Below are 27,434 nucleotides of genomic sequence, written 5' to 3'. Positions count from 1 at the left end.
ATGCACGCGGACTGTGGCCGGCCACATAGAGGGCCGTCTCTTTGTTCACTCCGTTGTGTCCGGTCACAATCCCTGGGGGCGAGGCCTTACTCAGATCAAAACTGTGCTCAACATCTTAAACACACACACTGGTAGAATATTGATTTTATGTAATCTTAGGCTTATTCTAAAAAGGTGTACTAAAGTATATTGTGAGATATTATGTTGGGTAAATACAGTACTTGTTTGATAACCTACGTCTCATACACCAAATAACAAACTCCATAGACCATGGACTCAATATTTGGCATAAAATGAAATATCGGTACTTCATCTCCTCATCTGTTTTTGTTTTAATTCTAATCAAAGGTATAAACAAAAAATGCCCCTACACGAAGGAATAAAATACATTTAAAAAGTATGCATTTACTTGCAGAAAAAGCAGAACCTTCCAGGGGAACATTTCACTTTGTCTGGTGCACGTCTTCTTTTTTTTTTCTTGTTCCTGCGTGCAATGAGATTTTTGTTTATAACTCTGGATATTTGCTGGGGATTTTCCTGGATTCGCTCAGCTTCCTGACTAGCACCGGAGCAATCCCTGAATTTAGAATTAATTCTAACCCTGATGCAGTAAACCAGGGGTCTCAAACTCAGTCCTCAGGGGCCACCAGCAGGCCTGGTTTTATGGATATCCCTACTTCAGCACAGGTGGCTCAATCAGTGGCTCAGTCTGAGCCACCTGTGCTGAAGCAGGGATATCCATAAAACCTGGCCGGTTGGCATTTGAGGACTGAGTTTGAGAACCCTGCAGTAAACATTGATACTCCTACTGTATTAATAGAGAGTGTGTTTTGTTTTAATTTAAATTTGCGTATTGTAGGACACAGGGAGAGTTCAACACACACTTGTTCACAGACCAGTCGTGCTAACATGGGTATGTAAATCCTGCCATGTAACACTGGTATTTCTATACCTGGATGGCCACGGGCAAACATTGACATATAATAGTGCACATGGACCTAATGTTTTATTCAGTGCTTTTCATATACAATGCTGTACAATATAAATAAACAATATGTAAAATACTGGGGAATACAGATACATTACTTCTGTTATTGGTGTTCTTACCTGCTAAGTGACCAAACAGCCGGTCACAACGACTCACTATCTGCTCCACTGGGACTTCATTTTCCTACACAGAAAAGCGGACTTTACACATGCCTTCCAGTTGCCGCCTGCGTGCTGGAGGAGGCGCATCAGGTAGTCTCCGCTTCTGAGGCTTCAGGAGGTGTGTTGTCTTTCCCTCTCTTCCTTGGCGCTACTCCCAGAGTTCTCTTGCTGCCCCTGATCCCGGGAGCCTCCCACCTCTACCCATGCATGGTTCCCTCTACACCTCCTGATCTCAACAGCTCCGCTCCTCACACCTCCATGTAACTTACTTCCCCAACCCCTTCAAACAAAAAAAAAACAGATTGAAAATAAAAACAAATGACACTACTGTAACGCCGTGCTCATCACAAACAAGGCAGGACCCCGGCATTGAGGTGGGAATGGGTATAACGCCACCCACAGCCACGGAGGCGCGTCTGGTGTGCGGATGGTCAGGCAGCGGGGTCAGGATTGGAGAGAGTAGATGGGTCAGGTACTTGCTGAGGTAGGAGCCGGTAGAATGGTCAGTGTCCGTTTAGCCGTGGTCAGGGGTTGGAGCCAGTAGGAGTGTAGAGGTCCGTAAGCCGTGGTCAGGATTGGAGAGATGCGGAAGGTCAGCGGTAAGCCGGGTCGGTAAGCCAGAAGTGCGGAGTCCAAAGTAAAGCCGGTACGGTACACAGGAGATGAATCTGAAACAAGGCAAGACATGACAAGGAACCAGGAAGTGGGAGAACAGCGCTAACTGGAACTATGCTCAGCCAAAGTGCAAGTGGCACAGCTGAGCATATATGAGAGATCATGACCAATGAGAGAGGGGTGCTGAGAGGAGGCGCAGCCTCCGCGGAGGCACTGATAGGAGGAAAGACACAGGAGACAGGTAGGCATAATAACGAGAGTTCACACGCAGCTTGGGAGCGGTGCACACGAGTCAAGTGTGCGCGGTACAAGTGGGGGACGGAGCCAGACTGCGACGTCAGAAAAGCTGAGGGAGCGCAGACGCACTGTAGGGACAGCTTGGTTGCGCGAGACATCAGGTAAGGAGGGAGTGCACCGCGGGGGACGCGCTCCCCGATTCCTTACAATTAAAACTTTCATACTGACAAAGACAACATTTTAAAGGAACCCAGAAATCGCTTCAAATGAACACAACTCCCAAATATGTCCAAACACCCAGCACTGACACGCTGTCCAAAATAGCTGCTTAATTTGTATGCTGCGTTGTCTCGCAAGATTATGTTGATTCGGCTTCAAAAGCAAACCAATAAATGACAGGGGTTTGGCATTTTTTTAAGACGCAATTTGCGGTAGAGTATATGGTTTTGTCACACACTTCATTTTGCGATTTCTGAACATTCCATACCGTCCAGTTTAGCAATGACGACTTCGGAGCTATTACTACAAACCCCCAAGAATCTAAACGCCTGCCTCTTCCTTTCCATTTCCTCCCCTACCTGTGTATTTAACCACATTTGTTCAGAATTGTTTCTTTTATATTTATTATCCAAAGGTATACCCTGATAAGTGTACTTATCTAACAATGTTTTAAAGACTGCCCATTTATCTTGCACATTTTCCCTGCTAACGTAACCCCAATTTATTCCTTGTAGATTATTCCTCAGTTTATTAAAAATCTGCCTTTCTAAAATGTCAAATCTTTGTTGAACCCGTATAATCTGGTTTTGGGATCCTTTATTTCAAATGAGACCATGTTATAATCACTTTCCCAAATGTTCCTGGATTTTAATATTTTTTATTACTTCTAAATTGTTTGATATTACCAAATTCAGTATTGCCCCTCTCCTGGTTGGTTCCTCAATAATTCGGGTCATATAATTGTCTTTTAGCACCCACAAAAACCTGTTTCCTTTAGTTGTAATGAGAATCTCATTGCCTCAGTCTTGTATGGATAATTAAAATCAACCATTATGCAAACTTGACCTAGTTTTGCTGCCTTCTCCATTTGCTTCCTCAATCTCACAGATATTTGGTGGTTAATAGCCTGGGTGTGCAAAATTTCTGAGCTGCGCTCCCCTGCCTGGCAACCCCAGCGTTCGCGCCCCCACTCTGCTATGACCCAGCATCAAATGACACAGTGGGTCATGTGACCCCACAGCGTCATTTGACGTGCGTTGCCATGGCGTCGCGTCACCGAAGAGCTGGCTGACAGCAGGTAGATGTTGTGGAGGCCACACGCCGCTTCCGGCATTTCATTTAAATGCCTTGGGGAAGGGCGCGGGGCCTCTGTAACCCGCCACACACCCCCTAGAAAATCTTGCACCCCCCCAGTTTGCGCACCCTCATTTTATAGCATATTCCTACAAACATTTTCTGTGTTCTACCAAGACAAGAAGAGGACAAGCACAAAGTGCTGCCAGGAGATATATACGGGGACTAGATTCTCATAGCCATCATCCCCTGACGAAGCTGAATACAGCGAAACGTGTAGGGTTGCTTGGTGGCACTGTGTTGAGTTAGAGGAGATGTGACGATAGACATATGGAGTGAACCCGTAAGCCGGCGGAGCGATACATGTGGAGCCCCTGATGTATGCCGGCTTAGGCAAGACTTCAACAAGTCATCAGTCTTCAAGATTACCCATTCTACACCTAACCTGGAAAGCGGTGACTATATAGTGTGGACTACTCACCTGTCTCTTTCCGACATACATTTCAAGTACCTTAGATGTAAGTGAAAATTGGGGGCTGTTGTGACTCATACAATACATTTTCAATTTTTACTAAGAAGGTTGTGCATGTCCTCTTCTAATATATATTTGTGGGTCCCCTGGTAGGACCCTGAAGAGCCGAGGAACCTGTTCTTGGAGCATAAAGCAGAAATACCCTCTTTATATACAGTATGAACTTTTTTTTACCAGTAACTTTTGAGTAGAGCACGGAATCTATATGTGATTTTCTTTGTACTTTTACCTTCCCTGCTAATTTCTATCCTCAAAGTCTCTAAATTTTCATCAATCCCTTCCTAAACATATTCCCTTATAATAGGTTTTAAATCCAGTTTAACACATAAACATACTCCACCTCCTCTTCTATTTGCTCAATCCCTCCGAAAAAGGGAGCAACCCTCTAAATTTACTACGCAGTCATGAGTTTCATCCCACCATGTGATTTGCCGAAGATACTTTGAGTTCTAAGGATGTTTAACACACAAAAACGTGGTGAGTCTTTTTAATAATACTTTGCTTTTATTTGTACTTCTAAGAAATTGTAAGGCAATTCCTAGTCACGTAAAATTCACTTAGAATAAAATGAGAGAAGTATTTTGGACATAGTCATCATTGATTGGTGGTGTAGTGCCATTAGCGGTAAAGGAAGAGGCTGCAGGTCAATGTTCAATTTATGTACAAAACGTCCTCAGTTTTCCACATACGTTTTTTTGTGCGCATTAGATGACTTTCCGGAAGCATGCTTTCTAAATGCTGCATTGTTTTTTTATTTTTTAACTGCAAGCCTTTTATGTTAAGCCTCTCAACCTTACTGTACGTTACAATTACTTTTTGACTGTGAGTCCCATCTTAAGTGTCACATTTAAAGTATATGGCAGAGTTAATTTTGGAGTTGAAATTGGAGGTGAAGATGTGAGGAAGATCTGGACTCTGCACAACAACTTTGCAACTGTGTGAAATTAAAATTCCAAAAGCTGTGATTCTTTGTGCTCTTTCTATCCTCCAGTACCTGGGCAGTCTCTCCTCCTGCATCTCACTATGCCCTCCCTATTGCTTTTTCTGTTTACTGTTTCCTCAATCCTTTGTGACGTCTCTGTTCTCTCCAACTTCCCCACCCCCCACTGCACCATTATTTATACACCTCTCTCCCAACAACTTCTTTACCCCTCAATAAAAAATACCCACACAAATCCTCTATACACTCCCTCTATCTACTCCTTCCTGCTGCTGGCAATCTCCCCTCAGCCTGAAGCCAGACATACACACCTGATTTCACCCACGCCTCCCTGCCATCTCTTCCCCTGTAAATTGTGTTAACCCTCTCATTTTAATACTGACTAACCTTACAACTTTCCCCACAAATCAAGCATCCCAATATCCTGCACTCATGGTTACTGTCCCACACTCAGTAACTCCTACCACCCATTGTGACCAAGCACTGCCACCTACAGCACTTATTCCCTCACCTGCTGTCTCTGTAAATTCACCATCAAACCTCTTAGATTGTAAGCTCTATGGGGCAGGGATTTCCTTTCCTATTGTCTGATTTTGCGGCACTTATTGTATTATTATAATTACCTGTGCATTCTTTGTGAAGAGCTGAGTACACTTTTGGCGCTAAATAAATAAAGACATACAATACTTAATTAAATCTACATTTCTCACAGTGTAAACATCAGAAAGGGAGCACAATGGGTTTCTCACAGATTCATATTAATGACGTTCAAAAGTGAGATATTTCACTTCTATTATTTTCTTGTAGAACTAAAAGCTATTCAAATTCTAAGAAAGTATACTTTGTTTTCCTTGTGTAGCATGTTGATTTTTGAATTGCAGGACCTAAGATGTAAAGCAAATAAAAATATCACTTGTGAGCACCTTCACGTCTCAGACAGGTCTGCAACGCTGCTTTTCACTGTGAACGCTTAGCATACAACGTTTCCACTGCAGCCAGGGATTCTGGGAAATGACATGCAAATTAGCACAGTGTCACCTTTTGCTTCATGTCCAAGATGCAAACCATATATTTTCAATGAGAAATTACGCAGTGTAAGCAATTTTACATATATTTTAATATATTTGTATAATGTATAAACATTTGCAGGTTTTTCAATGATCTTAGCGAATATCAATTTAGCAGCGTGAACTGATACGTTTATGTATCTATATTTATAATCAGAGACAGAAACACAGGTAAAGCTTCACAGACAACACAGCATTATAATGCAAAGTAGTGCATCAAATAAGCAAAGCTAAAAAAAAGTCCATCCTGTGAATATCTACTAGTAAGTCACGTTCAATAAAATGTCTGTTACTTTTTCATAGGTTAACAGTGACTAGTGATTACAAGTAGTTCAAACTTGATTCTTCTGAGAGTGTATAAATGATTAAAAAAAAAAAAAAAAACACTTTACCCACCATAACCTTTCAGTTGGTTATGTGCAAATTTCTCCTTTTCCAATACAGTCAGCATATCCATATCAGCTAGTGAGTCTAGAAGAGGGGTGGGAAATGCTTTCCCTCAAGGGCCACCCGTAGGTCAGGTTTTCAGGATATCCCTGATTCAGCACAGTCGAAGACTGAGTCCCTAATTGTGCTACCTGTCCTGAAGCAGGGGTATCCTGAAAACTTGACCTGTTGGTGGCCCTTGAGAACTGGTGTTCCCCACCCCCGGTCTAGAAGAAGAATCAGTGGTCCCTAACTAGATTGCTGCATCTTATTTCCCTGAGCAGGATTGAAGGCTGCTGGTGCCCACATGGTAACACTTTGAGGAAATCACTGTAAATAAAGTGAGGATCCTTTAAACAGGAAATAAAATGCTGTCCATCTTTATTTTACACTAAAACACATTTCCAAAATTCACATCAATTTTTTGTCACTTGCTGTCAATAAAGCAGAACATGGTGATAGCACAAGGGTTTCTCTGCATTCATTTACCGGACAATGTCACATTTGTCACTTGTCCTATTCATCTTCTGAACTTCAGTATTCTTTCAAACCATTGTTTCGATGATCAGTACATGACATGGTAAGCAATCTGTATTCTTTACAAAGTCATTCGGAATGTTCATGATACTCAAATTCAAATTGCACACAAGCCAGATTTGTGCATTGTAAATTTGTACAGCAGAAAGTATTGACAGAATCAGATGAAAGGTAACACACAATGAAAACACAACTGCAATATAAGTGTGTATCATATTCATATTAGACTATAGCATTTTTATATGAATAATATAATCATCTTAAAGCATTCATACCCTTATTCAGTACATCAATATATACATACGTATCTTATTTACACATTTATTTTTCAGCTTTTATTTTTATAATATATGTTGTAAAACTGATGTAAAGTATACTGCTGTTCCCACTGTACATTTGATTATTGCTGCTTAACTCCCTCTAGCATTTACTGTATACTGTTGCACGATTCTTCAAGTAGATGCAATGTTTATGGAGAAAACAGAAGCTCACTGCAGATAACATTAAATTGTATGCAAACGTTTATAAAATATATATATATTCAAAAAGGAATAGACAATACCATTCTGTAGCTAACAAAATGCTTTTATTTGCGCGAGCTTTCGAGATACACTGATCTCTTCTCCCGGCGGTCTTACACTGATCTCTTCTTCTGGCGGTGTTACAATGGATAAAGCAAGAAAGGTTTTTACTTAAAAACAGTGCATCCTGGAATGTATCTGACTGAAGCCTATCCCTCCCCCTGTGCAGTATGCGATTTATGACTTAAGGTGTTAAATGGTCCCTGAATATTAGTGATCTAAGAGTATGTGTGTGTAAATATAAATTTATAAAGTACCCACAGTGTATACAGCGCTTTACAAAAGGTGTGTGTGTGGAGTGTATACCAATGGTGTGGGTAGGTGTACTGCTGTGAAGCGCTATGTACATTAATGGCGCTATATAAATAAAGACATACAATACAATACAAATGTAAGAGGGTGTTGCATTACTATTAATGTGTGTAGATACTATGTGGTCCCTATTGGTATATAGGGATAGAATTACATTGTACATATGTATGTGTAAGAGACAACTGTGTGTGCATTCATATAGCGCAGTATGTATAGACATGGCCTTTAGCACTTATGAGAAGAGAGTTCTTTTGTGTCAGGGTAGTGACTCATGAAGCTGCGGTCTCGGTTTAGGCCACCGCTAAGTGTCCCAAATATATATTCATATTTTGAGATTTTAAGTGGACAAACACCTACCTAAATGACATTTCCATATACAGTGCTAGGTAAGACTGCTGCTGCAACATACTTAATTCTAGGTAAGTGATTGGTGAATACGCTTTATTCATGGGTGGATGGTTGTTAATTGCAGAGATGTTTGCTTGGCTTGCAATTTAGATGAATACAATCTAAACCTCCTCTGCTCAATAACCATAAATAGAGATGTGCAACATTTTCTTTGAACTTGGCAAACCCATGGTTCACAGAATTTTTTTTTGCTACATTTTCGCAAAAAAAACTGCAAAGTTCACCAAGCATTAAAGGTCAATAGGCAAGGTCACATGGTCATTTATATTCAGCCCTTTCCCCAACATTGTGGCAAAAAGCAGCAACATTGTGACACTTGGTGATACTGTGTATTGCAGCGATCTGGTGTGTTTTTTTCATTTTTGTAAACTTTGCTGAAAAAAAATCAGTTAAAATTTCACAACGTAAGGGAAATTTGCAAAAAGTCTCATGAAGCACACCTGGAGACGCTCACACACTTCTAATCCCACATTTGCTTTGAAGGCGTTCACAGCCTTAATTCATGTACTTGGTCTATTTAGAAAGGATAATGTATTATCAACCTTTAAAAGAAAAGACGCCTCGCTTTTGAGGTCATAGAAAACAACTGGTTCCCAGAAATCCATATGGACAACCTCAGTCCCTTATAGAACATACATGGATGAATGCTGTACATCCCTGGTGGAAACTGAGAGAAAGGCCAGTATTACAAGTAATTTGGGCCAACCACTAGTAACCCTGCCTCCCCCCCCCCCCCATATGACTGTACATAACATCTTCACAGCCAACAATCTTATTAAAAATGACGGTACAAAAGTTTTTTTCCCAATGATGAGAGTTGAGACAGCCAAGTTTTTCTATGATTCTTTGCCCGGAATGTCGCTCCCTAATGACCTTTCATCAACCAGCTGTTGTATGGATGACTGAATAACCGTCTTCACAAGTGAAGCAGCAGTTGTCATTAAAAGCATTTCATATTCATCTGACAGTTGAAGACCCGGGTTTGTGACATCATTGACCAAATAGACATTATTCAAGCCACCTGCACAGTCAATGAGCTCAGCGAGATAACTTTCACTTGTCTTGTTTCTTTTATGGGCTTCGATCGTTTGCCCAATGTCACCATCATTACAGGATTCTTCGTTCAGTTCATGTTTGCCTGTTTGCTGGGTATTTTTTTTATCGTCTAAACTTTTTATTGTACAACAACGTAGCACTTGTTCCTGAATTGGGGATGGAAATAAACACATACAATGACTTTTTGATTTGCAATCTTCCCTGAAATCATCAGATAGATGGTCACCTTGGGTTTCTTCTAAGCAAACAGAGATTGTGCCACCTTCTTCCACCACTTGCTCTTTGATTGCTTCAGGCTCTGACTTGATATCTGTGTTTTGTGTCAGCTGATCAATGCTGCTCTTGGGTTTTGTTAAAGACAGGAATTCCTCGGTATTGTTCAATATGCCCTGATCAACACCTTTACCAATGTTCCCATTTTCCAGCTCAGCATCTATGGATCTTTGCAGCTTATATTTAATTGCCAAAGCTTCGTCACTCTTTTCACTGTCAGGCCCAGGCTGTGCTTCCGAAGTTTCATTTGATTTTACTGAGCAGTGTGTTTCTTCCATAGGTATGTTGATCTGTCCAGACCTCTTTCCCCTGGAGAAATTCATGCACGAGATCCCAAGGCTGGAGAACGCCTTCTTCTTAGAAACACGTTGAATGCAAGTGCTGCCCGGGTTTGTTTCAAGGTGTCGGCCATTCAGGTGGGATTGTCTTTTTAACGAATACTGCAATTTGTTTCTACGGGTAACCAGCCTTTTAAACGTTGCCCAAGTTTTTCCTGTGGACTGACCATGTTGTGAAGAGTCAGCTTGAGTAGGAGTGTTGGCATCACATTTCGTTGCACAAATTTTATTGTTTAGCTTATCATCATCATCATTTGAATCTGAAGGCTTCCTAAGTGCTTTGCTTCTTTTTTTGAAACAGATTTTCAATGGCTTGTGTGTATAACGCTCTTTCTGGTGGCCCATCTTTGTGGTTCTCTTCTTGGTTCCCGGCTCGCTTGTTCCTGGATGAAGCACATTTGAGTCTTTCTTCTCTATAGCAAAAGTCCCATCATCCAGTTTTCTGAAGCAGTACTTGGCTTCTTTGTTAGTATTGAGTTGGTAGGACTCGGTGATGGATGTGCTACAAGTAAACTCATTGGAAACCTCTTCAAAACATACAACTTCGCACTTCTTGGCAACCGTGGCGAAATCCAGAGGGGGCTTGTTTTCATTCTCTTTAAACTCTTTGGATAGGTTATCTGGATGGTTTCTGTTTTGCTTCCTTTTACCTTTTCCTTCTCTGAGGAACACCAAGGCTGAATAGCCTTTGGAGGGTTTTCCAGCATCATCTTTTTGTCCCTTTTCGCTCACTGCTTGAGCCTGATGTAGCTTCGTTACATCTTGATATGTATCAGAGGAAACGGCTTTACATTCTGACATTTTAAATAGAATTATGACAATACCAACATAGACCGCGTCCAATCGATCAGTATAACGGCAGAAGTAATGAGGTGATTGGAGGCTGGGTGCGTTCTTATTTCATTTGGCGTCTTTTCAAGTCCAGATCTGATGATAGTAACAAATAAATGAAACCGTACCTGCAAAAGAACATAACATAAGAACACATGTAGAAATGATTACATGTTTGTTTTGGAAAAGAAAAATTTGTATTTTATTAACTACTATAAAATAGACAGGACTAATGTTTTATCGGGCTTAAAACTAATTTCAGTAAAAAATGTCTCAACTGTACTTTATATTTATAATACTATATATACTATACACTATACATTGTACTATATATAATATACATTGCCCAGTCTTTCCTATTTTGTAAACAGATTATGATGTCAGCAGGTGAAATCTCTTGATCCTTCCTCTGATATTATTAAGTTATTTAGGTCTCACAAACCTCCTTCATTTACTCCATTGTCAGCTCACACAGCGGTTCAACTGCAGACAAGAATTTTGGTCAATGACGTGAAATATCCCATTTAGCTTCCCATCCATTTGTACATGAACTATCTAGAGCTTTTACATTCTGCATTACACAGCTCAGCCCAGAACAAGCAAGTAGTCCAACAGAGAACTCACTCGAAGGTAGATCTTTTGCTCTCTACAACTCATCAGTTTGCACTATGGGCCTTATTTTATAAAGTATAACAGCGCTGATTCAGCGCTGCCACACGGAGAGCCCCATTTATTTACATGGGGGTTTCTGTAGGGTAGCACCAGTTTAGTGCTATGACACGTTATAGAATAAAGGCCCTCAGTCACTTATTCTGCATTGTGAAGCTGGTTGCAGACTACACTCGTTTAGATCAGTTGTTCCCAACTTCAGTCCTCAAGACCCCCAACCGGTCAGGTTAAGGATATCCCTGCTTCAGCTCAGTCATTTTGAGTATACAGCATGTTCAGCTTGTCCTGCTACTAAGAGAGCAGCTTTCAGGCCTACATCTGCACAGCTGTTACATGTATCCTAAATAATGGAATAGGCGTTAAAAGTTGCAGAGGTGTTAAGAGGCTGAGGATTTCACTGCTATTTCATTATGCATTGCTACGGTACATGGGTACATGTAATCTTTACATTGGAAGATGCAGGAGTCACGCTGTTCTGTGACTGAGACTTACAGTGAAACTGCTGCATGCACAGCACCATTATACTATGCAAAGTGACTTCAATGCAAGTAAAAGCAGAGGAAGGAATATGCTTTGGTAATGGCCAAGCACAGCCGTTATTGTCAAGGTCACCGAGGACAGGGGGGTTTCAAGGAAGGTCGTATCACACCGATCGATGTTAAATGCCATGAACGTGAGTGGCAGTTAATGCTAATCAAGCTCCCATTCTCAGGGCTTCATGAACCCCCCCCACACATGTTATCACCATTTACCTGCACCTGAGGAGAGGATAAGGTGAACCCTTGGTGTAGGTTTAGGTACTGTATGCCTGCTATATATCTCCAGATAATCTGCAGCAGGTGTGTCAATATCATGCTGTTATTAAAAAGGTAAATAAGAATTTTAACCCAGGTGAGTGTTAGGACCTGCTACGGTCATGCCTTGTAAGTGGCAGCAGGCTTAAGACGCTTTGGCCAAAGGGTTAAACTAAATTATCCTTTTTACAAGAGAATATATAGGTATTGCACTGTGTATTTTTGCCACATTGGAAGTAGCTTTGGGCATTTTTGTTTTTTGTTGTATACATTTAGCCACGCCCACTAGCACTCCTTTTGACACTTATATGCAGTGGTTGACAAATCACCCAAAAATCTACTCGCCGAACCAAAAAATCTACTCGCCACCTAGACCCGCCCCCAATCCCGTCCTGCTTGGTGTCGGCCATGAGGAGGTCGCCACGGGGTCAAATCCAGTCGCCACGGGCCTGTATTTTAATGGATTTGTCGAACACTGCTTATATGCATATACTGTATATATTATGTGGTAATGGTTAGGGTTTTTCAGAGCTTGTTGGGAATCTGTGTATGTTATTAAAAAGAGGCGTTCGATTTCAGCCCCCACCCCCCTATATTGTTGAATGTCCTGCATGCAATTTATTTTATTTTAGGCTATGACAATGTGTATTACACATTTTGTTTTTGAAATGAGGCTAAAACCTCCTTTCTCATTTCCCTGCGCAGACAAAAACAAAGCCCATCCCTCTATTAATGTGAAACCGCCTTTTGCAGGGAAAAAGAGAACTGCAGTTTTTCACAGAACATTAAACCATATCATTAAAAGGACCGAACCACCTGCATTTATCATTCCAGTTAAACAGACTTGCAATCTAACTGCTTCCTGCGTTACTTTAAGCGTCTAACACAGAGGTGGGGCAACTCCAGTCCTCAAGGGCCACTAACAGGTTTTCAGGATATCCCTGCTTCAGCACAGGTGGCCCAATCTGGAGCCACCTGTGCTGAAGCTGGGACTGATTGATAGGGTGAACAGTCGTCCCGGTTTTGCCGGGACAGTCCCGTTTTTTTCGTTCCTGTCCCGGTTGCCTGTCCGTCCCGGAAATGTCCCGGATTTTCTCCCTGGCCCCATTTTTTATTTGTGTCTGCGGCGGTGCGCGAGTCGGCGGGGGCGGCGGTGCGCGAGTCAGCAGGGGCGGCGGTGCGCAAGTCGGCGGCGGCGGTGAAGAGGATGCTGCTGCAGCCCGAATGCAAGGGGTTGGGCTTCTTAGTTGAACATGCCGGGCCACAGGGGATTGGTAGAGGATGCCGGGGGCGGGGCTTTAGAATGCTGGCCATCAGGGGATTGGATAAAAGTAGGAGCTTTCCCTCCCTCGGCACTCCGGCCCTCTCTCCGGCACCAGTCTCCGATTCTCCTCGGCTTTCCCTCCCTCGGCACCCCGGCACTAGTCTCCGGCTCTCCCTCTCCCGGTCACTCCGGCACCCCCCGGCACTAGTCTCCGGCTCTTCCTCATTCCGGCACTAGTCTCCGGCTCTCCCTCCCCCCAGCACTCTGGCTCTCCCTCTCTCCGGCACCCCAGCACTCCCTCCGGCACCCCAGCACTCCCTCCACCTTCCCTCTGGCACTCGGTCCCCGGCTCACTCTCCCCCCCAGCACCCCGGCTCGCTTTCCCCCACCCAGAGCCCGCTCACAGCCGCTCACGGCACTTCCTGAGCCTGCTGCTAGTGAGCGCCACCTCCGCCGAACCCGCAGCCGCCTGAGGTAGGAGAAATGGGAGCTGCAGGGGGGGGGGTGGAGAGATGGGAGCTGCAGGGGTGGGGTGTGTAGAGATGGGAGCTGCAGGGGGTGGGGGGAAAGAGATGAGAGCTGCAGGGGGTGGGGGGGGAAGAGATGAGAGCTGCAGGGGGTGGGGGGGAAGTGATGAGAGCTGCAGGGGGTGGGGGGGGGGAAGAGATGACAGCTGCAGGGGGTGGGGGGGAAGATATGAGAGCTGCAGGGGGGGAAGAGATGAGTGCTGCAGGGGGTGGGGGGAAGATATGAGAGCTGCAGGGGGGGGAGAGATAAGAGCGGCAGGGGGTGGGAGGGAAGAGATGAGAGCTGCAGGGGGGGAGAGATGAGAGCTGCAGGGGGTGGGGGGAAGAGATGAGAGCTGCAGGGGGGGAGGGGAGAGATATGGGAGATGCAGGGGGGGAGAGATGGGAGATGCAGGGGGGAGAAGAGAGATGGGAGATGCAGGGGGGGGAGAGAGATGGGAGATGCAGGGGGGGAGAGAGATGGGAGATGGAGGGGGGGAGAGAGATGGGAGATGCGGGGGGAGAGAGAGATGGGAGATGCAGGGGGGGAGAGAGATGGGAGATGTGGGGGTGGGTATATGGGGATGATGATGATGATGATGATGATGTTTTTACCTGAGCGGCCCAATTTTTTAAAATATGTGGGGGGTGGGGGTCTTTTAAAAATGTATTGAGGCGGCGGGGGTCTTTTTAATTGTATTGGCGGGCGGGTATTTTTATTATGTATTGCAGGGTGGGGTTTTTTGGTATGTATTTTGTGGGGGGATTGAGTGAGCAGAGTGGGGTAGTTGATGGAAGGTAGGGGCGAGTGAGAGGAGAGAGGGGGAGTGAGTGAGGGAAAGAGGGAGTAAGACAGGGGAGAGAGGGAGGAGGGGAGAGGGAATGAGACGGAGGGGAGAGAGAAATTCATGGGTAGAGGGTGGGAAAAAGAGGGGGCTCCTGAGGTGTGAAATTAACCTAAGGCCGCGCTTATAGTGCGCGCGACGGTTGACATCACCCATCGCCGCTAGCGAAAGTTGTAATTCGCTTTCCGGCGACGTCGCGGTGGACCAGGTCCTTGATTGGTTCAGAGGCTGTCACGTGGCGACAACCTCTAAAAATCAAATTTGACCGGCTTCAGAAATTTGCGCCGCCAGCGTTGCTCCCGTCGCGCTTACTATAAGCGCACGCGACGGCGGCAATACATTTGTTTTGCCGTGACGTTGCGTCGCCGGCACTATAAGCGCAGCCTAAGGCCGCGCTTATAGTGCCGGCGACGCTGACGTCATGCTGTGGTCACTGGAATTCAAATTGAAGTGACTTCCAGCGACTTCCAAGTTGACATGACAACAGGATGCATTATGGTGACGAGGCATCACGTGATGCCACATTGTCATGGCAACATGTCACCGCCTGACGTTAGTGTGTCGTTGCAGGGATACAGAAAGAAAGGGGGAGCACAGGTTGAGGGATTTTTCTATGGTGTGTGTGACCTCTAATAGATGAAGGTGGGTGTAATAAAAATCTATGAAAAACACTTACACGGCCTTGTGTAAATGCTATCACAGCAAGGTTTCCTTGTGGTTTTCTTTTCTTTATCTCTGCTGGAATGGTTTTTTTCTCCTCCTCAGGCCCGGATCCTTTCCTGGATTCCCCGACAGCTTTCAGCTAGGATGTCCCCCTCAGAGCAAACAGATATAAAAACAAATATTTAAGGGAAAATACATGTGATGTTGATAAATCTCAGACTGTGATAAATAAAAAGCAGCAGAAACTGCAATCACTCACACGGGCAAGTGTGAGTGCAATCCAGGGGGAAAGTATATTTTCTTGCTTATAGGATCTCCATGTTTTGTGACATGGAGGAATAGTGGGGGTGAAATATAAAATATAAATGATGAGAGATTGCAGTTTCTGCTGCTTTTTATTTATCACAGTCTGAGATTTATCAACATCACATGTATTTTCCCTTAAATATTTGCTTTTATATCTGTTTGCTCTGAGGGGGACGTCCTAGCTGAAAGCTGCCGGGGAATCCAGAAAAGGACCCGGACCTGAGGAGGAGAAAAACACCATTCCAGCAGAGATAAAGAAAAGAAAACTGCAAGGAAACCTTGCTGTGATAGCATTTACACAAGGCCGTGTAAGTGTTTTTCATAGATTTTTATTACACCCACCTTCATCTATTAGAGGTCACACACACCATAGAAAAATCCCTCAACCTGTGCTCCCCCTTTCTTTCTGTATCCCTGCAAAGACAAGGATCCTGGATAGATCCTATTGGGGTCAGAGCCATAGGACGAGACGACGAAACTGAGGGGACCCTTGTATATGTTTTTACGGTTGTAAACATCTTTTTATATTTCCCCGGTCACACATTTTGGAGGGAGCGCCCGGGTTTTCCCCTGTTCCGTTAGTGTGTCGTTGTCATGGCAACGGGGGCGTGCCGTGATGTACATTGTTTTATAAATAATTTTTTTAAGTGTCCCGGTTTTTCATTTTGAAAATCTGGTCACCCTACTGATTGAGCCACCTGTGCTGAGGCAGGGATATCCTGAAAACCTTACCTGTTGGTGGCCCTTGAGGACTGGCGTTGCCAGTCCATGGCCTAACAGCTTCCAGCCCCCACAATCTGTCAATTAATTTCCTTGTATTTATTACCTGCATATGATCTGAAAGACTCTGCATGCTGCAGGAATGTCAAACATACAGCACGGTGACTCTGCGGCGACTCTGCATGAAGGAGCATTCGCTGCAAAAACACCTACACATCTTTCTTACTTACTTATAAGGGAATATGAATTAGCTGTTAACAAAAAGTCATTTCCATCCTTTATCCCTGCTCTGCTTGAGTGGCCTGCAATGAATTGCTTTGTTTTTACGCCCCTTTTGGACAGAGAAAGGGTTAAAAAAAAAAAAAAAAACACAGTGCGGCAATATTTGGCGCCATTTGCCACTAGAAATTATTATATTATCAATTAAAGCAAAACTGAAAAAATATATATATTATATATCCATACATTTCTGTATAGCAATAAAATGTACTATTTCCAACTGTGTTTTTTTTTTTTTGCATTATTCCTCCTACTCACCCCAATAAAGAACAAGAAAATATTGTTTTAGTGCACCTAATAATTTAGCTTCCAGCCCTATATCGGATGTAGGTGTTTCTTGTGGGGAAAAAAGGTTGGGTAAGTGCTGTGCTAAAGGGTCACACTTTAAGGCTGAGTCCATGGTGACTGCAGCCGTGCGGAGGCGCGCTGAAGCTGAGGGAAAGCGGGTGCTTTCCCTGGCCTTAGTTCCCGCGCCGTCCGGGAGCGTGTCGGGGGGCGGGCAAGTGACGTCACGGGGCTGGTTCGCCCTCATTGGGACGAACCGCTCACGTGACCGGCCCTGCACTCCCGTGAGCGCTCAAACTAAAAATTTGATAAGACACACGCTTCCGCACGCTTGTGGAAGCGTGAGCGAGCCCCTGCTAAAGCCGCTCTCATTGCGGCTGCAGGGGCTCACTGCCGAGCGTAAGCGCGCCTCAGCATGGGTCAGCGCCTATGTGCTGACCATGCCCGAGGCCTAAGGCTGCGTCCATGCTGCCGAAGACCGCGCGGCGTGATCTCAATGCATTAAGGCAATGATCGCGCCCATAGAACGCACGCGACAGCAGGAGGTGGTGCGTGGTGCACGAGGAATCAGTTCAATCTGGTTCCTCAGCGCGACGGGCAGGTCACGTGAGCGGTTCGCCCAATGAGGGCGAACCAGCTCCGTGATGTCGCAGACACGCCCATAGACACGCCCCCTATAGCGCGTCTACCTTGGCCACAACGCGGGTGACATCACGCGCGTGCACGCCTCCGGGCGGTCTTTGGCAGCATGGATGCAGCCTAACCTTGCCAAAATAATGCAGGGGCGGGGTTTATACCATAATAATGACAAAAGTCTGTCTCAGCTCATTATGCAAATAGAGAAAAACACTCATAATTACTAATATTGCTTTTAGTGCAGGATACACACATATATAAATGTGTGTGTGTGTGTGTGTGTGTGTGTATATATGTGTTAGTCGAGCTTAATAATCAAAAACGAATAGACTATACCATTCTGTGGCTAACAAAATGCTTTTATTTGTGCGAGCTTTCGAAATACACTGATCTCTTCTTCCGGCGGTGTTAATGGCGGTGTTAATGGCTAAAGCAAGAAAAGTTTTTACTTAAACCTGTTCCTCCAGCAATGTCGTATACCTCATCATGTGCATGAAATGCCCATGGGGCTGCTACTACATAGGTGAGACGGGACAGGGGCTAAACAAGAGAATTAGTCTGCATCGCCATAGGATCACACGCGGAACAAGAGACAGCCCTGTCGGCGAACATTTCTCTGACTCTGGCCATCAGATGAAAGATCTGGTGGCCATACTCAAAAGTAATTTTATAACACCGTAAGAGAGAAGGTTGCATGAATACAAATGTATGCAACTGTTTGGGACACTTAGCGGTGGCCTAAACCGAGACCGCAGCTTCATGAGTCACTACCCTGACACAAGAGAACTCTCTTCCCATGAGTGCTGAAGGCCATGTCTATACATATTGCGCTATATGAATGCACACACAGTTGTCTCTTACACATACATATGTACAATGTAATTATATCCCTATATACCAATAGAGACCACATAGTATCCACACACATTAATACTAATGCAACACCCTCTTACATTTCTACACCTACCCACACCATTGGTATACTCTCCCACTCCACACACACACCTTTTGTAAAGCGCTGTATACACTGTGGGCGCTTTATAAATGTATAGCTACACACATAATCTTACATCACTAACATTCAGGGACCATTTAACACCTTAAGTATTAAATCACATACTGTACAGGGGGGAGGGATAGGCTTCAGTCACATACATTCCAAGATGCACTGTTTTTAAGTAAAAACCTTTCTTGCTTTATCCATTGTAACACCGCCGGAAGAAGAGATCAGTGTATCTTGAAAGCTCGCACAAATAAAAGTATTTAGTTAGCCACAGAACGGTATTGTCTATTTGTTTTTGATTAATTATATATATATAAATTATAAATATATAAATTGAATTAAATACACATAGCATCTTTTGAATACTTTTAGATAACTGTTGATTAATGTCATACCTCCATGGATGTCACCACAGCAGCAAATTATACAGATGTAAATAAAGAAAATAATTGCAAATCAGATCATTTTGTGTAACTGAAATAATTACTGGGAGCATGTAAAACAATACACTAATTAGTATGAAAACACCGACACTATTCAAGCCTATTATTGAATATGCTCACATTTTAAACCCAGCCTGTTTGGCAATCATTACTTAATAAATATTTTCAACGTTTTGAAAAGCCATGGCGACTAAATTTGACTGCACATTAAATCTATAAATGTCACATGTTTATACCACGATTGAATAAAAAAAAATGTCCCTTGTTGTTCTTGCCTTGGACCAGTTAGTTTTGCTCACAGTTTATATGATTCATTTCAGCTCAAAAATAGCAGACAGCCTGTCTGACTCTTTAATGCCACAGAAATATAACGAGAAGAAATAATAGTACAAAAGGCCATTCCATAAATAGTTCTCAGGCGTAGGTGGTACTCACAAGTACCAGCGCTTTGTTCATTTAAAAAATAAAAAAACAATGACAATGACAATTTCTTTTAAAAATGGCATCTGACTTCTCATCCCACTGCATAAATATAGCACACTGCGTTTACAAATGCTGTTTGAAAACCTCTGCCTAGGATTTAAAAGGTTACTGCTCTAATGCCCAGTACTACTCATTTATAAATGCACGTTGGATGCCAACATTTACATCCTGTACAATGCTTCAGTTCAGTGCACCGCTCTCTTCTCTCCTGCCCATACAAACACATTCATTCAAATCTAGATCTCTGAAACAATAGGTCTCCAGGGTGCCATGATGATACAAAGCTGGTGATACCTTGTTACAGGTTACTGCTAACTTACATCTCTTTGGTTCTCTGTGCAAGGCTGAATTCATCTCTCCTCCTTGTACCACATCAGCATCTGTGCTGCAGCTACTGTACTGTACCCTGGGTTGCTTTTTTTTTTTTGCACAGGTCATGCTGCATTTGTAGACAGATGGGAACTCCCACTCTCACAGATGCTATTGGTAATCTCCGTGGCAACAGAGTGATGGACAGCTCAATTATACAATGGGGAACAAAATAATCAAATTTGTGATTAATAAGCCCCCACAAGTAGAGTGGGAAGCTAATGTGGAAGCAAAAAAGTGTCAAATTGCTGGGGGTGCACAGCTATATAAAACAGTCAAAGTGAGCTCTTGTATTCAAATGAAAGAAATTGCGTAGAACACAAACATTCCTCACTGTGTATAAAGAAAATGATGATCTCTGACAAGTAAATCAGAGGGGATTTTGTTTTTATTGCCACACACACACACACACACACGCAATGGTTTTTATTGCCACACACACGCACGCAATGGTTTTTATTGCCACACACACACACACACACACACACACACACACGCAATGGTTTTTATTGCCACACACACACGCACGCAATGGTTTTTATTGCCACACACACACACACACGCAATGGTTTTTATTGCCACACACACACACACACACACGCACGCAATGGTTTTTATTGCCACACACACGCAATGGTTTTTATTGCCACACACACACGCACGCACGCAATGGTTTTTATTGCCACACACACACATACGCACGCAATGGTTTTTATTGCCACACACACACACGCACGCAATGGTTTTTATTGCCACACACACGCAATGGTTTTTATTGACACACACACACACGCAATGGTTTTTATTGCCACACACACACGCAATGGTTTTTATTGCCACACACACACACGCAATGGTTTTTATTGCCACACACACACACGCAATGGTTTTTATTGCCACACACACACACACGCAATGGTTTTTATTGCCACACACACACACGCAATGGTTTTTATTGCCACACACACACGCAATGGTTTTTATTGCCACACACACACACGCAATGGTTTTTATTCACACACACGCAATGGTTTTTATTGCCACACACACACGCAATGGTTTTTATTGCCACACACACACGCAATGGTTTTTATTGACACACACGCAATGGTTTTTATTGCCACACACATACACGCAATGGTTTTTATTCACACACACGCAATGGTTTTTATTGCCACACACACACACACGCAATGGTTTTTATTGCCACACACACACGCAATGGTTTTTATTGACACACACATACACGCACACGCAATGGTTTTTATTGACGCACACACAATGGTTTTTATTGCCACGCACACATGCATGCAATGGTTTTTATTGCCACACACACATGCATGCAATGGTTTTTATTGCCACACACACATGCATGCAATGGTTTTTATTGCCACACACACATGCATGCAATGGTTTTTATTGACACACACGCGCAATGGTTGCAAGTAACAGCTGAACACGGGCTGGTGCAAATAGGTGTGAATATTCCTCCTCCATAGAAAATAGGATCACGAAGCTGTATAATATCAAACCGGAGAATGCTGTTACATCTTCAGCTTTACCAAGGTCCTACACATTTGTGGAAAGTAGATACTGTATTTCCATACAGCGCCGGCATGTTTGCTATGTTGAGTTTGTGTAATCCCTGTTCCTCCCATCCCGGATACTTGAGAATACACAGCAGATGCTTTGACACCTGTTAGTACAATATGTAGCAAAGGGCAGCAGGCATTGTGGCTGAGAGGCAACACAAAATATTAAACCGTTTCCCCAGGGGCTTCAGGGCAGAGGTGTTTGGTGGTGTTGAGACCCTTAACAAGGGATATCTTCATTATTAGGTTACCTCCCGTAGTACACAATATACAGTACAATTCTTCCGTCTTTGTGTATAATCCAGGCTGTGTGTATAACCCAGGCTGTGCTGAAAAGCTGTGTAATGGGGCAGCCAATAGCTTATAGGGGTCTATGTCAAAATGGATTTGAAGCAAAAGGTGACACTGTGTAATCATTTGCATTCCATTTCCCAGAATCCCCTGCAGCAGTGGTAGCATTGTACGCTAAGAGGTAACAGTGAAAGTCAGGGTTGCAGATGTGTCCGAGGCGTGAATGTGCTCACAAGTGATATTTTCTTTTGCTTGCTCAGTGTTGTAAAACAGATGAGCAGTAATGATGTTCAAATCAAACACAACCACACAATATAGACAATGATCTACACGGTAACATGGTATCAACTCCACCAAGGCAAATGAAATAGTTCCAGACCATTGCCAGGCCTTCTAGGTTGAGCCTGTGTAATAAAGTGGAAGAGATCTGGTCCTTGTACTTGTGTTTTTGCAGCATGTAGTCAGTGGCAGATAATCATGCAGAATTCATGTATTCTCTCTTTGTGTACTGTTCTACAAATAGAAGTACTTTGAATTCTAAAGCCCTCCGCAGCTGCGCGTCACGCAGCACACACAGATTACACAGACTATGATAAATTGATCCATTATAAAAATGCATTTTCATTTATGGATTTTTTTGTGCTTGACATCAACTGACGTTTCTCGATGTCAGGCCAAGTCCTGAGTACGTATTCGACCAGCAGTGATCTTGCTTTCAACCACCTTTACAATAGCAAATAATTTTTAAAAAAAACCCATCTAACTCCATTTATAAATTTGGTTTGATTTCAACTAAACTGCTGTACATCAAATAAATATTACCAACATCTTAAATCAGGGAGGGCCAACTCTAGTTCTCATGATACCCCCACCCCCTCCCCCACCTCAACATGTTACGTTGAAAGGATATCCCAGCTTCAGCACACGTGGCTCAATCTGTGTCTCAGACTGAGCCACTGATTGAGCCACCTGTGCCGAGGCTCAGATATCCTTAAAACTTGACCTGTGGTGGGGTCTTGAGGACTGGAGTTGAGCACCCCTGTCTTAATTGCTCCCCCGAAATAAGTGATATGACTCTGACTTTAAGGTTCAGCACATACCATGTGAAGCGCGCAGCTGCAGCTGAGAAAAATCAATGCGGAACAACTGTACGTAGCAGCAAATTTAGAAGCCTCTCCCCATTATCTCAGATTAATATCTTACTTCGGCAAGAGAGACGTTTTATAGCTAGGTCTGCAGTAGGCCCACGTGAGGAAGTGAATCAAATGAAAACCAAAATTAAATCCGCGCCTTGGTTCATCAGAACAATGGGTAAATGGAAAAACACACGAGGAACAGAAAGTATTACCTTTTATTTTTATGTGCAACAAATAAAAAAAATACCCTATGTGAGCACAGTCACATGTCTTAGACAGGTCTGCAATCCTGCCTTTCCCCGTGATCTCTTCGCAATGCTTCCACTGCAGCCAGGGATTCTGGGTAATGACATGCAAATGAGCACTCACAGCGAGTCACTTTTTTGCTTTACGCAACGTAAGTTATTTTGTCTCATGTATCAAGGAACACCTGATCTACTTACTATTATTGCTCCATAAAAGCATCCCCCAAATTCCACATTGATGCAGTCAGTGAAGTGCTTTAATATATCGCCACTCAGAGACATATTTCAACCAGCCGTCAGTTTAAGGGACAAACATGTCTGTGTAGCCCAAAATATAAGCCCCTATCCTGTTACTCAACTTATTTGAAAAATACAAGGCTTGTCTCTTTGTGATATTAATTCTGAGAAAAGCCTTGTAAAAGCTACCGAAATGGGACTTTCCTAAATGATTCCGCGAATGGCTACATAGAATCCGCACAAGAATAAGTCGTTCTAATGATGGATATAAATCACTCGAGGAGTTTGGCTGTGACTCTAGACAATTTAAAGTAATGGAAATGACTAACTGAAAGTTGCCCTTCAGCTTGAATTCATCTCAAAGTTTATTTAAAAATGCAATCTGCTCAATGGTCTAATCATATGAACTAGCTAAATAAAGCTGCCAAAGGTTTGTCCTGCCAAAAGTCTGGCAGATTCATAGATTTTGATGAATGAAATGAGTGTAGAGAAGCTTGGTTATTTCAGAGTGGCAGCTTTGTATACCAAACTGGGCACAGTAGCCTATACATACATCACAACAAATTCACTTGCAGGCCACTCTTCCAACACCCTGCGCCATTTATGATGTGTGTGTCAATAAGTTAAAGCTGCAGACTTAGCAATATACTAGGTGTGGGTTATTTAAAAAAAAAAAGCTGTGTGTGCTGAGCACGCGCATAGTAAGTGAAACTTCTTTGACTTTTGTCACAGAAATTGTATTTGTGTTGGTGATGTTTTAATTAAAAATCAAAATACAATTTCAGTTACAAAACGCAAATAAATTTGACTTAGAATGCGCGTGCTCGGCACACATCCCATGTATTAGCTATTTGCACTAAGTGTGAATTCCTTGTGTGTATGTGTGTCAGTGTGTGTGTATGTCAGTCAGTCAGTCAGTCAGTGTGTGTGTGTGTGTATGTCAGTCAGTCAGTCAGTCAGTCAGTCAGTCAGTCAGTCAGTCAGTGTGTGTCAGTCAGTGTGTGTCAGTCAGTGTGTGTGTGTGTGTGTGTATTTGTGTCAGTGTGTATGTGTAAGTCAGTGTGTGTGTGTCAGTCAGTGTGTGTGGGTCAGAGTGTGCGTGGGGGTGTGGGTGAGTCAGTCAGTGTGCGGGGAGGGGTGGGTCAGTCAGTCAGTGTGCGGGGAGGTGTGGGTGGGTCAGTCAGTCAGTGTGCGGGGAGGTGTGGGTGGGTCAGTCAGTCAGTGTGCGGGGAGGTGTGGGTGGGTCAGTCAGTGTGCGGGGAAGTGTGGGTGGGTGGGTCAGTCAGTCAGTGTGCGGGGAGGTGTGGGTGGGTCAGTCAGACAGTGTGCGGGGAGGTGTGGGTGGGTCAGTCAGTCAGTCAGTATGCGGGGAGGTGTGGGTGGGTCATTCAGTCAGTGTGCGGGGAGGTGTGGGTGGGTCAGTCAGTCAGTGTGCGGGGAGGTGTGGGTGGGTCAGTCAGTCAGTGTGCGGGGAGGTGTGGGTGGGTCAGTCAGTCAGTGGGGGGGTGTGGGTCAGTCAGTGTGGGGGGGGGAGTGTGGGTGGGTCAGTCAGTGTGTGGGGGGGGTGTGGGTGGGTCAGTCAGTGTGTGTGGGGGGGGTGTGGGTGGGTCAGTCAGTGTGTGGGGGGGGTGTGGGTGGGTCAGTTAGTGTGTGGGGGGGGTGGGTCAGTCAGTGTGTGGGGGTGGGTGGGTCAGTCAGTGTGTGGGGGGGGGTGGGTCAGTCAGTGTGTGGGGGGGGGGGTCAGTCAATGTGTGGGGGGGGGTTGGTGGGTCAGTCAGTGTGGGGGGGGTCAGTCAGTGTGTGTGTGGGGGGGGTGGGTGGGTCAGTCAGTGTGTGGGGGGTGGGTGGGTGGGTCAGTCAGTGTGGGGGGGGTGGGTGGGGGGGTCAGTCAGTGTGTGGGGGGGGGGGTGGGTGAGTCAGTGTGTGTGGGGGGGGGTCAGTGTGTGTTTCAGTCAGTCTGTGGGGGGGGTGGGTGGGTGAGTCAGTGTGTTGGTTGGGTCAGTCAGTGTGTGTGGGGGGGGGGGTGGGTGGGTGGGTCAGTCAGTGTGTGTGGGGGGGGGGGTGGGTGGGTCAGTCAGTGTGTGTGGGGGGGGGTGGGTGGGTCAGTCAGTGTGTGGGGGGGTGGGTGGGGTCAGTCAGTGTGTGGTGGTGTGTGTCAGTGTGTGTGTGTGTCAGTCAGTGTGTATGTGTGTGTGTGAGTCAGCATGTGTGTATGTGTCAGTGTGTATGTATGTGTGTGTGTGTGTGTCCTGCCCCCCTCTCTCCTGACTCTCCCCAGCACACTTGTCCTCCCCCCAGCACACTTGTCCTCCCCCCAGCACCCTTATCCTTTCCCTGCACCCAGACCCGTTCAGCAGTCCGCCCCCCCGCCCCCCCCCCCATTCCTACCAGATCGCGGCACAGAGGAGATGGAGGCAGTGTCGGCGGGGGGAGAGGGAGAAGCGCGTCATCGTCAGCTGGAGCCGACTCGGAGGCTTCTGATGGTGCTGTGGGGGACGTGGGGGACACAGCGCACTCATCACCCCCCTCCTCCCCCCCGTTACCGGAGCAGGAGCAGTTGTATGCCTCGGCCGGGGCATGCACCGGGAGGAGAGGCCGCAGGAGATCAGGGCCTGCATAGAGCCCCGGGGAGCAGTGTGGGCTTCAGTGTCCCTGTGAGGAGAGTCATGGCGTCTCGAGCGTCGCCATGACTACCGGGCATGCGCAGCATATCAATGGGCGGGGAACGGGCGGGGAATCAGTGGCGCCGTCACAACTGCGCATGCGCGGCATGGCAGCGGCCGTTAGGAGCGGCGGCTATTGCCGCCGCATATGTCACGATGTGTGGGGGGGGGGACTCGGGGGGGGGGCGATTAGGAGCGGCGCCGGCGGCTATCGCCGCCGCCGCCGCATCTGATTTGTGGAGCGGGTGTGATGTCAGTGTTGGGGTCGGGCTGAGCCAGAACACAGCCCGGCCTCAACTGCCAGCACTGACGTCACATCCGTTTCATTTCTGTCTCCACAATTCTTTTTTGCCCCATCACGAATGAGGTGCCACTAAGGAAGTTTCACTTCAAAAATATATATATATATATTTATAAAATGTGTTACCAGGAAGTAATACATTGAGAGTTACCTCTCGTTTTCAAGTATGTCCTGCGCATAGTTAAGATGCCAAATAATACATGGTTACAAATACATAGTTACATAAGTGAACAGGGTAGACATTATATACAAGATATTGCATGCACAGTTAGAGATAATATATATTATAGACGTATGTAGCAGTTACAGACCAGGTTAAAATGTGAGACAGCTTTAGTTTTGAAAGAACAGACAAGTGGCGGCTGTGAGAGTCTCCAGTAGATTGTTCCAGTTTTGGGGTGCACAGTTAGAGAAGGAGGAGCGGCCAGATACTTTGCTGAACCTTGGGACCATGAGCAGTCTTTTGGAGTCAGATTTCAGATGATAAATGCTGCATGTGGTAGGGGTGAGGAGCTTGTTCAGGTAGCTGGGTAGCTTGCCCAGAAAGTATTTGAAGGCAAGATAGGAGAGATGAACTTTGCGCCCAAACTCAAGTGATGACCAATCTAGTTCTTTGAGCATTTCGCAGTGGTGTGTGTTGTAGTTGCATTGGAGAACAAAATGGCATACTGAATTGTAGAGGGTATCAAGTTTGCTAAGGTGGGTTTGGGGTGCCGAGCCATATACTATGTCCCCTATAGTCGATAATTGGCATTAGCATCTGCTATGTGAAACGCTTTCTGACCAGCAGGCTTAGGGAGGATTTGTTCCTGTAAAGTACACCTAGTTTGGCATAGGTTTTGGATGTCAGGGTATTAATGTGCATCCCAAATGTTAAATGGGAGTCAAACCATATGACCAAGTATTGAAAACTAGTAACAGGCGTTAGGGTGGTGTTAGCGTTAGTTCTGATCTGGAGCTCAGTCATTGGAAGCTTTAAAAATTTAGCCTTGTTCCCAAATACAATTGTTACAGTCTTGTCAGTGTTTAAAAACAGTTTGTTTTGGGAAATCCAATTTTCAAGTCTCAAAAAGTCAGATTGAAGTATGTGTTCAAGGTCAGAGAGGCTA

At 44.6% G+C, this 27,434-nt stretch overlaps 1 protein-coding gene across 1 annotated transcript; it reads right to left on the bottom strand.

The window, feature by feature from the left end:
• Positions 1–8,837: 8,837 nt before the first annotated feature.
• On the bottom strand, positions 8,838–19,901 carry AKAP5 (A-kinase anchoring protein 5). Its single transcript, XM_075613113.1, has 2 exons — positions 19,812–19,901; positions 8,838–10,723 (listed from the first exon to the last, which is right to left on the bottom strand). The coding sequence occupies exon 2, from the start codon at positions 10,563–10,565 to the stop codon at positions 8,934–8,936; it is 1,632 nt and encodes a 543-aa protein (XP_075469228.1). The 5' UTR covers positions 10,566–10,723; positions 19,812–19,901; the 3' UTR covers positions 8,838–8,933.
• Between the last annotated feature and the right edge of the window lie 7,533 nt (positions 19,902–27,434).

This window comes from Ascaphus truei, chromosome 9 (genome assembly GCF_040206685.1).
Source record: "Ascaphus truei isolate aAscTru1 chromosome 9, aAscTru1.hap1, whole genome shotgun sequence".
Taxonomy (NCBI): Eukaryota; Metazoa; Chordata; class Amphibia; order Anura; family Ascaphidae; genus Ascaphus; species Ascaphus truei.
This window is presented reverse-complemented; position numbering and strand designations above follow the sequence as displayed.